The 12,676-nt window shown below is 44.8% G+C and overlaps 1 protein-coding gene across 1 annotated transcript in view; it reads right to left on the reverse strand.

The window, feature by feature from the left end:
- Positions 1–4,541: 4,541 nt before the first annotated feature.
- The window catches only part of KIAA1549L (KIAA1549 like), a 74,374-nt gene continuing 66,239 nt past the window's right edge, over positions 4,542–12,676 (reverse strand). The window contains exons 17-21 of the mRNA XM_075280897.1: positions 11,333–11,677; positions 8,384–8,481; positions 6,997–7,061; positions 6,000–6,148; positions 4,542–5,123 (exon numbers count right to left, since the gene is read on the reverse strand). Of these exons, the coding sequence (XP_075136998.1) occupies positions 4,842–5,123; positions 6,000–6,148; positions 6,997–7,061; positions 8,384–8,481; positions 11,333–11,677 (939 nt within the window). The 3' untranslated portion in view covers positions 4,542–4,841. The remainder of the gene's footprint in view (positions 5,124–5,999; positions 6,149–6,996; positions 7,062–8,383; positions 8,482–11,332; positions 11,678–12,676) is intronic.

Raw genomic sequence — 12,676 nt, forward strand, 5'->3', positions numbered from 1 at the left:
AAATCGTAGAGTCTGAAGGTTGCGGCAATTACGTCTCATCACAGCCGGAGGTCACAAGATCTAATTAAACCGCGAGGTGTATAATACGCCGCGGCCGCCCCATCTCATTGACTGCTGATCTAAAGCGTCACGTGCCAGGTATACTGATCATTCCCTCAACCACATTATACAATCCTGTCGCGTCCCTTGGCACCGTACGCAGATTTACGTGGATCTCTATCACCAATCCACCATAAGAACGTAATATGGAGCCGGATTATTGTATAGAAAATGTTACAAATATCAGATACATTTCAGATTACAGGTTGGTTACATTGTACTGAATATCGACACTTGGATGTTGCAAATTTGTTGCCCAATTTTCAGGATATAAAGTATATAGTCCCCTGTATGGACGAGACAATGGTGCGTCATATAATGGACAGCGACGGTCCCGAGGGGCCCCATTGACTATAATGATGTCCATCATGGCTGATCTTGTAGGACTTTTTGGAACTCTGACGCAGATGTGAACATAGAGGGGCTATCCCTTTATGGACACTTATTACCTATCCACAGGCGATAAATGACCGATCACTGGGGGACTCCTAACCAGTGATCCATTCACTGCTATGGAGCTGCTGGGATTGTATTCTACATAGAAGTGGATGGAGCATCAGTCACACAACTGCAATGGTGCTCCATTCTCAAGGACTTTCAGTACCCCATCCTTCTGATCATTGGGAAACCCAGCAATTGGACCCCCTGTGATCGGATACTTATCCTGTGGGTAGATGTGTCTATAATGGGACCACCCCTTTAAGTAAATTAAAGGGGGTCTTCCGAGACTTAAATAATAATGACCTATCCTTAGAATAGGTCATGAATGTCTGATCAGTGAGGGTCCAATGCTCGGGACTCCCTGCAGATCATCTATATGGGTAAGTGTTACTGCCTCTTCACCAAATACCAATCATAGGTGTCACTTCTGCTTCAGGTGTCAGTAACATAGTGTTCATCCATCATATGGCCAATGTGCAACAATCCCATACAGGTGAACGGGACTGAGCTGCAATACCAAGCACTGCCACTATACAATGTGTGGCGCTGTGCTTGGTATTGCAGCTCATCCCTATTCACTGCAACCAAAAAACCTGCATTTCTGCTACGTGCGGCCTCATTCTTAAAGGGGATTTTCCCCAATTAACATCACCCGTCCACAGGATAGGTGTCTGGGACTCCTCATTAATCAGGGGTTCCCAGTGCATCTTTGTGGTCAGGAGGGGGCGCTGTTTTGTATGGCCCTTACGTGTCCTCCAGATCGAGGTCATGGCATAGACAACATGTGAATGCGTTTATACAATGTGTATACAATAATGGTTTAATATACAGAATAATAAGATCATTATCACAAGCAACGCAGCAAAGTAGCATGACAAAGAAATCAAAGAAAACGGAGTACTAATGGTCCAAGGCGGCGAATACAGAAAGCGCCCTCGTGTCCAGGGTAGACATTCATCTGCTCGGATAACTCTTCCAGGTAATTGTCCTTGTGGCTTCTCATAGACTTGGCCCTGAACAGTTCACTATTCAAGTTATTCATTGGATCAATTCCTTGCAGCCTGACAGATTGCATATATCTGTAATGTATGTACAATATACATATATATAGAGGTATATACAAAGATTACAAAAATACATTTCAGGTATGTACATATATAAGACTTCTATACATGGCAAAATACGTCTTAAAGGGGATGTGTTGCCTCTCCGGACATGTCTGTTTCTGTAAAGGTTTGTATTCCCCATGAAATAAGAATTCTGGAGAAGCCACCGTTCCTCTGTTATTCCTCCGTGAAATGTATAACTAAACTGACAACTGGGTGTTACCAAATTTCCTTGCCAAGGGGGTGTGTCCCTACACAGTCCGCACCCACGACTAGTAACACCCACTTGTCAATACAGAATTGGGATTTCATGGGGATACAGGTCAGGAGAGGGACAAGTCCTGCTTACAATGAACAAACAAGGATATGTCATCGATACTGTTTGCAGCTATTTGGTAATATCGCCAGTCAGGTCAAAATTTGCATTAGTGCATGCAGAAAATAAATGTACCAAAAAAATACAAAAAATTCAGTGATTTTGCAAAACAAAGATAATAAAGTATTGGAGTCAGGTATAAAGGGTCAGGGGTATAGTATTTATACAGGTGGTTGCGGTCAATGTGAATAGGATGCTATGGAGGTTGGATGATCTCATATGGACCCAACTATGGCTCCTGGAGACTGCTATGGGGTCAGTGGAGATCGGGGCCCAACCCTAACAGGTTTCATCAATTGTAATAGATAAGAGAAAACAAGGACAAGGAAAGGTTACTGTCACCAGAACCTGCACATCACCCCAGCCCTGCAGATAGATAGGTTACTGTCACCAGAACCAGCATATCACCCCAGCCCTGCAGATAGATAGGTTACTGTCACCAGAACCAGCATATCACCCCAGTCCTGCAGATAGATAGGTTACTGTCACCAGAACCAGCATATCACCCCAGCCCTGCAGATAGATAGGTTACTGTCACCAGAACCAGCATATCACCCCAGCCCTGCAGATAGATAGGTTACTGTCACCAGAACCAGCATATCACCCCAGCCCTGCAGATAGATAGGTTACTGTCACCAGACCGAGCATATCACCCAGTCCTGCAGATAGATAGGTTACTGTCACCAGAACCAGCATATCACCCCAGTCCTGCAGATAGATAGGTTACTGTCACCAGAACCAGCATATCACCCCAGCCCTGCAGATAGATAGGTTACTGTCACCAGACCCAGTATATCACCCCAGCCCTGCAGATAGATAGGTTACTGTCACCAGAACCAGCATATCACCCCAGCCCTGCAGATAGATAGGTTACTGTCACCAGATCCAGCATATCACCCCAGCCCTGCAGATAGATAGGTTACTGTCACCAGATCCAGCATATCACCCCAGTCCTGCAGATAGATAGGTTACTGTCACCAGACCCAGCATATCACCCCAGCCTTGCAGATAGATAGGTTACTGTCACCAGAACCAGCATATCACCCCAGCCCTGCAGATAGATAGGTTACTGTCACCAGACCCAGTATATCACCCCAGCCCTGCAGATAGATAGGTTACTGTCACCAGAACCAGCATATCACCCCAGCCCTGCAGTGTCACCTGACTTATACAATGTTTTCCCCTTGTGAGTCACTGGCTGGACTATATATTATATATACAATGGCGCATCTTCATTAGGAAGGCCAGGAGGTTAGACAATGAAATGGCCATATACAGAAACCACAGTATCGCTTTTTGTTGTGTGTAATGTATCCAGATTGAATAATCCTTGTTTTGCATGACCAAAGGCGTTCATTCTAAAGTCCTTACTGTATGTACACCTTAAATAAAGAGCGAGCTGTATATATAATAGGGTTCTATCTCCGAGCATTCCTCGCCTGGATAGTAGACCTTCATTAGTTCTAGCGGCTCTTTGGCTCTCTGTTTCATGGCTTAGCATTATTTCTTACTAAATAATAGAAATCTCAGGCAGACAGAGGCTTGTTTGTACGGCCGGCTAGAGATCGGGTTATAAGCCAAATTTACTCAAGGTTCTCAGTTTACCTGCTTCGGCCGAGCGCCAGCCTGAGAAACCTTTCAATGTCGAGAGGAATGGCTGCTCACTCAGTGAAACGTTTCACAGACCGGACCACAAGCTAGGATTGCATTACAATGTATTGATTTTATAGGGGTTGTTTTTTAGGGGTTGGGGGTTGGTTATAATAGCCTTATATGACCTTAGACCTACAAGCATGGGAAGACTGGTAGAGAATGAAGGCGTGAAGAACTACTTTAACCCATTCTATATGGATAGTGGATGTGCTTGGGAATCCCTTTTAGGAGTCAAATTTGAGAGAAGCTAACAAAAGGCGGCTCCTGCTCTGGTATAGATGACATGGCCAGCCATAGAGTCAAAGCCAGAGTTGGATCCATTCACCGGGGAAGTCTGAAATCAGAGCCATAGTGACCTTTCACCACCTCCCCCAACTCCAACTCTCTGCATCCTTCCATAGTCGCCGTTCCACTGATTCCAGAACAGTTGGAATTTTTTCTCTAGCCCCCACCATTCCTGAGCAACCATCACTGTTAATTTCTACTGTCAAGTGGGCGGTCCTGGGGTAGAGCAAACAAACAGGGACCGCCCTCCTAACAGTAGAGAGCCTGATTAGCATATTGTGTGCTGTAACTAAAAGTCCCAAATTCTAAGGAACAGTGGGGGCTACCGAAAAAATTCCAACTGTGCCGGAATCAGGGGAGTAGTGTTTATTAAACAAGGCAAAGAGTTGGAGTTGGTGGTGAAAGGTCCTCTTACTACGTTACAGTATTTTGATGCATTGACAACAGGACACGCCATCTAGAGGGGCTGTGGAGGACTGTAGCAGGATCTTTAGAACGGAGCTGTCAATCACCTTGACTAGAGGACAGTCCCGCCCACGAGGAGCTGCTCAGAGCCATAGACAGCAAAACAACTGCCCTGCCCATCTTGGACAATCCACACTGAAGGTCAGGTCCATCGATTAGGAATAATACTGGTATATTTTGCCAACATAACAAAAAGTAGTTGATCAGTTTGGTGTTGAGGTCGATAGAAAAATGATTTAATAATTTACATTTATAAATAAAAATCAAGGTATTAGTAAGAGATCGTTCATTGTCCTCATCCAATCCAATAAAAATATCATAAAATCCCAGGTAAGTTCTTATTTATTTAGGCACTGTTACCATAACTCAACAACATAGCAATGGCTGGCACTGGCGCGCACCGATCCTCGAAGTCCTCACACCTGGAACTCAAACATGTCTGTCTGTTTTTTCGCCAGTTTAGCGACTTCTTCCCTTATGGCTTTAACCAGTGCAGCTGTGGATAGGTTGGTGATGGAGGCGTCCGGAGTGTCGGTGTCTGCGAGACTTTGTTGTGAAGCTCCAATGGATGGTCCGGTGGCATGGTCGAGGCTTGGATGTAAGTTGACTGGCTGGCCAAACTGCCTGGGAAGTCGGGAAGGAGAGTTCTGTGGGTATCTTGACCTGGGGTACGCCTCAATGTATCCTGGGAGTGGGACCTACAGTAACAAGAGATGTTTAGTAGTCAGGAAAAGCAAAAGTAACATTAAAGAGGACCTTTCACCACTTCCACCAACTCAAATTCTTTCCATCATTCAGGTTCCTATCCACTGATTCTGACATAGTTGGAATTTTTACTTTAGCCCCCACCATTCCTGAGCAATCATTTGTATCAGTTTCAGCACATGAAAGTTCTGAAGGTTGAAGGTCCCTGACTTTCTGTTCCAACCCAGGGACCGCCCACCTGACCGTAGGGAACTGTGCTCAAACTAACAGTAATGATTGCTCTGGAAAGGTGGGGCTACAGAAGAAATTCCAACTGCACCAGAGTCAGAGGAGAATGAAAAGACTTGGAGTTAGTGGAGGTGGTGCAAGGGTCCCTTTAACTACGGCTAGCCCTGTAATACTGTGAATGAGTATCTGCTACCAAAAAAATTGGGGAACTCTGCAGATAGGAATATGCAGTAGGTTTCCCCAATTACAATGATTACTGTACTTTTATTGCAGGAAAATTCCTTCCAAAATTGGTCAATTTGGGGTGTATATTATGTAAGAAGGGGCTTGCCAAAAATGTAGAATAAAATAACCCCTGCTTCTGTATATAAGGGATTAGAGACCCCAAGGCCCCATGTAATAGGATTCTCCATCCGCCATGTATAATAGTGGTGTCTTGTTCTGGGGCAAGCTGATCTTTGGGCCCCCCTCAGGCACCAGGGCCCGGGGGTGTTTGTTATTTTTAAGAACTGCAAACTCTATTTTTTTCCATATACAGGAATGAGGGTGCAAAGTCCACAAAATAGGGTGCATAGACTAAATGAATGGACATGAGGGGCCCCTATAGGTTGTAGCACCGAGAGTAAGAAGAAGAGTCTTACCGAGTCTGCCCACTGTCCCGGCAAATCATTCTCTCCCGAGTACGACATCCAGGCCTGGTTCCGGTACGAAGCGGGTGGTTGTGGAATGTAATAACCGGAGTATCCAGCTCGGTTCCCTGGTATGGCGAACACAGCAGGCATTGAGTTACCTGACAAGGCAATGTATTCATTGAGATAGAACATGACCTAGAACCGCCATGAGCTACAATGACTAATGGAATGGGCGCAAACTTGGCATGGTCTTCATGAGGTCCGGGGACTAGATGATCGTAAAGGGGTTTCCCCTCTATCAGATTGGAGGGGTCCAACAACCAGAACCCCCACCGATCAGCTGCTTGAGATGGCAATGGTGCATGAACAAGACCCCCCTTCTCCCTTCACGTATCGATATAACTTTGTTTATAAACCCGTCTGCTCCCGATTGCTGCCAACCTGGTATGTATATAACATTCTCCTCACCGTATACCTCCTGTTCCATCCAATCCACAGCGGCTTTGTATGTACACACGCTACATTGTGACATATGGGTCACGCCGTCATTGGGCCGTGTAGGTTACTGTTATCATCTGCTACAAATGGAAGCGCGGCAGATGAGCCGTCATGGAGCAGACTGAGTCTAGATCTCTTGGGGGGACTTGGGATTGGAACAAACATAGAATTAAAGTCAGAGGCGAGCCTTAAAGGCCTCTTCCTAATGCACGGTATACATGTATTTAGGGAGGACCTGGCACCTCCTGACCTGTCTGTTTTAGTAAGTACTTGTATTCCTCGGTATTGAGACGGATTCTGAGCTAAAGACGCAGCCCACATTGACCAATGACAGCTCCTATCATTATTAGTGTCAAATTCCTACATTGTATAACCCCCTAGGGGTATGTTCACACAGAGTGTTCTTGTAGAGGATATAATCTGCTGCTGACGTCCATTGAACTGATTGATAGAATTGGGGGGTGGATTCCCCGGCCCCCCAGACGCTGTCAGACCCCCCCATGCTCACCTGGGCCTTGCTCATTTCCGCCGGGCTCTGGCATCCGGCTCTTGTTGGCCATATCCGATGTAGACCTGTATACGATAATACAGAAAAAACGCATCACTAGATTACTGAAATATCACTAATGCAATTCCTAAAATACTCAGAGAGATTTCAAGTATTTATTGTTTATTTCATTTTTTTAAAATTTTTTTTATTCCTTTGGTGTCAAAAATTATGACCGTCTGCCGATCCGAACATCTAACCCAGCGCTCACATCCCATCCGGCACATTTAAAGGGAACGGATCGCCAATTTATTTTTCATTCATTTTTACAAAAAAACACTTTTCTCTGTTTAGATTTTGTAATTGCAAATTTTTTATTCTATTTCCTGTCCAGGATTATAGGGGCGGCCATCTTGTCTCAGCTCCCCCTCTGTTCTGTTAACAGCATTTAGTGATCTGCTTTACAGCACAGTCACGGCCATAGGCAGCAATACATTCCCTTTAAGGGGACAATACTTGAAACAAGTCGTGGCTGCAAAATATTTTTACACTTGCAAACATGCAACATCATTGATGGCCACTGGGTGGCGCTATACAAAAATTTTCCAGCCGATCCCGATTGCTGAACCCTCGTTATTTGGGCTCTCCCGTCCTGACAGATAGAACACAATGGCTCAGACTGGCAGTAAAAGGGGCGATAACCATTGGCTATCATGACAGGTTCCCTTTAAGGGTACGTGCACACAATCAGGATCCCACACGGGAAAAAAATCTGCATCATGTGCATGAGACGTAGAATTTACTAATAATTACATTGCAAATTTTTCACATTGAAATCCGCCCCACAGTTCATATACTAAAATCTAGAAATCACGGACGGTAACCCTATCGACCACTAGGTGGCAGAATTACCCAAGGAAAAGAAGCGTATTGATTCGCGGCTGGTGGAACCGGCAATTAAAATGCAGAAAAACCGCTGTTGCTATTGCTGCAGAGATTGGCGCGCGTCACGTGACTAATGCAGATGTTCCCTGCTTAATGTATGTGGGAATTTCTCCATCGAGTCATTCGGAGGTTGTTAAAAATGAGTATCGCGTCCTGAACCCGGAAGAACCGCCATGAAGACATACAAGCGTCATGGAGATGCTGTGTGGGGATAAATCGTACCCCAGGGATGCCATGAAGCAGTGTTATAGAGGGTCCGGGGGGGTAATTCATCCGGCAGATTCTTCACGATGGACCCCAGGTCATGTGATCAGAACCAGCCCCCCCAGCCTACTGTAATAAGCCAGCCCCCATAGCAGGGGTAAATACGTGTGGGGTCAGGAGAGGAGGGGGAGGGTGGCGTGAAGAGACCTGATCTAGAAAACCCCTTTAATTTTGCAGCACGACATAACAAGGACTTTACCTTCTTAGAGAGGGGACAGCGACAGGACCTGTCCTTGGGGGCACTGGCGGTGGCGGAGAACCGATCACCATTTCCGGGAGTTGGGAAAATCTGTAATTCTGTTAAAAAAAGAAAAAAACCTTTGGAAGCCGCTCAGGTTATCAGGAGAACAAACAGAACATTCCCCGTCCTGACACTTCGCTACAATGTATCAGTGAAGGTAACACGGATCGGCATGGACTAGGTTTAGCTCACAGAGGATTTCCAAGATTTATGGGGTTGTCGGGCCCCACAAATGCAAATGCATGTTTCATAGTGAGGACCGATCCTTAGGCTAGGCCATAAATTTGCGATCACAGGGGGTCCAACGGTCAGGATCCCCACAAGCAACACTTGTGAGTGCCAAATGTTGGACTGATCACATATTGATGAACCCGTCAAAGTGATTTGGCGCACTAAACTGCCCAAATGTCGTAATGGACCAGGGATCCAGTGTCCCAAATTGCCCTGCTTTACCCCAATTCTCCAATGAAGCCAGAGGAATAAACTTCAGCTTCAATGCGCTTGCGCCAAATCTTTGGTGCATGCACAATGAATCCAAGGTGTATATCTCCGACTTCACTGAAGAACAGCGCAGGCGCCGGGAGCACCAGAGAAGAGTCCGATGAGAGTCAAGGCTTATCTCCAGGGTTAATGTGGCCGCGTTGTAAGGTACGATGTGGGACACTAAAGCTTCGGTCCTGTGGCTGGTTTAGTGTCCTAATTCGCCCTGACAGGTTCCCTTTAAGGATAGGTCACCAATATAATGTGTCCCAGAAAACCCCTTTAATGTAAATGTTATCGTACAATACAAAGTACAGGGTAGGAAGGGGTTAATCCAGAAGTGAATCTGCAGATATCGGACCTAGAACACATTACCCTGAAGATTATATGCAGGAATAGAGCAGCCCGGTAACATATCCAGCCGAGCTCGCTGTAATTAGCTGAGGGCTATAGGGCGCCTGTCACCCCAACCTGACAGTCCGGGGCTCTCCGCATCTCTGCAATGATCTTATTCTGTCACCGTTCATTTATTCCCGTCTTATAAGGGATTCTTATCTAATGTCGCTGAATAAACAGATATGAAGAATCCACAGACTGTGCGCGCCACTGTATACAGTATATCACCTATATATCTGCAGCATAGATAATAGCATCTGTACTCTATGGATTTATATATACCTAAGCAGATAAAGACAGATTTTATATATATATCTGATATACTTTCTGTGTATGTTATACTCCAGAGCTGCACTCACTATTCTGCTGGTCACTGTGTACATACATTACATTACTTATCCTGTATTATACTCCAGAGCTGCGCTCACTATTCTGCTGGTGCAGTCACTGTGTACATACATTACATTACTTATCCTGTATTATACTCCAGAGCTGCACTCACTATTCTGCTGGTCACTGTGTACATACATTACATTACTTATCCTGTATTATACTCCAGAGCTGCGCTCACTATTCTGCTGGTACAGTCACTGTGTACATACATTACATTACTTATCCTGTATTATACTCCAGAGCTGCACTCACTATTCTGCTGGTCACTGTGTACATACATTACATTACTTATCCTGTATTATACTCCAGAGCTGCGCTCACTATTCTGCTGGTGCAGTCACTGTGTACATACATTACATTACTTATCCTGTATTATACTCCAGAGCTGCACTCACTATTCTGCTGGTCACTGTGTACATACATTACATTACTTATCCTGTATTATACTCCAGAGCTGCGCTCACTATTCTGCTGGTACAGTCACTGTGTACATACATTACATTACTTATCCTGTATTATACTCCAGAGCTGCACTCACTATTCTGCTGGTCACTGTGTACATACATTACATTACTTATCCTGTATTATACTCCAGAGCTGCGCTCACTATTCTGCTGGTACAGTCACTGTGTACATACATTACATTACTTATCCTGTATTATACTCCAGAGCTGCGCTCACTATTCTGCTGGTACAGTCACTGCGTACATACATTACATTACTTATCCTGTATTATACTCCAGAGCTGCGCTCACTATTCTGCTGGTACAGTCACTGTGTACATACATTACATTACTGATCCTGTATTATACCCCAGAGCTGCGCTCACTATTCTGCTGGTGCAGTCACTGTGTACATACATTACATTACTTATCCTGTATTATACTCCAGAGCTGCGCTCACTATTCTGCTGGTGCAGTCACTGTGTACATACATTACTTATCCTGTATTATACTCCAGAGCTGCGCTCACTATTCTGCTGGTACAGTCACTGTGTACATACATTACATTACTTATCCTGTATTATACTCCAGAGCTGCGCTCACTATTCTGCTGGTGCAATCACTGTGTACATACATTACATTACTTATCCTGTATTATACTCCAGAGCTGCGCTCACTATTCTGCTGGTGCAGTCACTGCGTACATACATTACATTACTTATCCTGTATTATACTCCAGAGCTGCGCTCACTATTCTGCTGGTACAGTCACTGCGTACATACATTACATTACTTATCCTGTATTATACCCCAGAGCTGCACTCACTATTCTGCTGGTACAATCACCGTGTACATACATTACATTACTTATCCTGTATTATACTCCAGAGCTGCGCTCACTATTCTGCTGGTGCAGTCACTGTATACATACATTACATTACTTATCCTGTATTATACTCCAGAGCTGCGCTCACTATTCTGCTGGTACAGTCACTGTGTACATACATTACATTACTTATCCTGTATTATACTCCAGAGCTGCGCTCACTATTCTGCTGGTGCAGTCACTGTGTACATACATTACATTACTTATCCTGTATTATACTCCAGAGCTGCGCTCACTATTCTGCTGGTGCAGTCACTGTGTACATATATTACATTACTTATTCCGTTCTATAGACACGATAGTAACTCACCGGTCTGGGCAGACTGTACTGATACATCTCCGGCCCATAGGTCGGTACCCACTGCATCCGAGGCCGTGCCATTGTGCCAGGGGCACTGGTGACCACCTCTGAATATGGCATATGTTGAGCTGAGGCATAGGGATCCGCTTGCCGTTTGGGTCCTCCACGCCCGGCAGAGGCCAAGCTAAACGCTTCCTCCAACAACATGTGCATCTGCTGGCGGACCTCATCAATGGACGGCTGAGAGCTCAGGGTGGACGTCTCAGAGTGACCTTTAGCTTGGCGAGATTTTATATATGTCCTGGCTTGTTTAACATGATCGATATTTGTTTCCTCGATGATTTCAGGTTCCGTCTAAGAAAAAAAAAAAATCAAAAAAGTTTAAGGTGACAATTTGATAGGGAACACCGAATTTACTAAATCCAACAAGGCAGAAGCAGAGACAGATCTTCTGTACAAGTGAATAGAAGAAACTTTGTAATAGATCTTATTAGAGAAATCTGTTTCCTTCTCCACTTTATCAGGTTGGACTTTTTACATAGAAGTCTATGGAGAGGGGAGGAGGAGGATTTTGTAAAAGATACATAAAAACCTGCAGATGCTACATTGTGAGCGAGGGATAGAGAACTCTTCTGATACTGCTGTATCTTCCCCCACCCCTCTCTGTAGACTTTTGTTTCAGAGCAGAATGGAAGGGATCACCAGGGGCTCCATGGAAGCTGCAGCAGATGAGTGTGCTGACCTTACAGCAGCCAGTGACCTGATCCATAAACTAAGGAGCAGCTAAGTGCGGCAGCATAATGAGGGGTCCGTAGGGGGGAGGGGTGCTTGCAAAGCTCTGACTAGGGTCACCGAGTGTGAATAAGGTGAAAAGATAACACTAAATTAAATGTTTCCACTGCACCTAATGAGTTAATGTTTTCCATTCCAAGTTCTCTGCGGCTTTTCTCAGCCACATATTGATTTTTTGCCCACAGGGAAATTCTTACATGTCCATTTAAACAGCCCCAGCCTTCCAAGGAGGATTTATTGTGTTGCATATTCTTCCCTATTAGTGACCACTGCAATGTACAGAGCGGCATTAACATAAGAGAACCCCGGGGAGCGGCCGACACCTGCACGGTGTATACTACTAAGGGAAGGAGTATCCAGGAGGTAGTCAGAAAGATGGATGGCGATCATCATAGATAGAAAGACAGATGATGACAGATAGATAGATAGATAGATAGATAGATAGATAGGAGATAGATAGATAGATAGATAGATAGATAGATAGATAGATAGATAGATAGGAGATAGATAGGAGATAGATAGATAGATAGATAGAGAGATAGATAGATAGGAGATAAGGAG

The sequence above is a fragment of the Leptodactylus fuscus genome, chromosome 7 (assembly GCF_031893055.1).
Source record: "Leptodactylus fuscus isolate aLepFus1 chromosome 7, aLepFus1.hap2, whole genome shotgun sequence".
Taxonomy (NCBI): Eukaryota; Metazoa; Chordata; class Amphibia; order Anura; family Leptodactylidae; genus Leptodactylus; species Leptodactylus fuscus.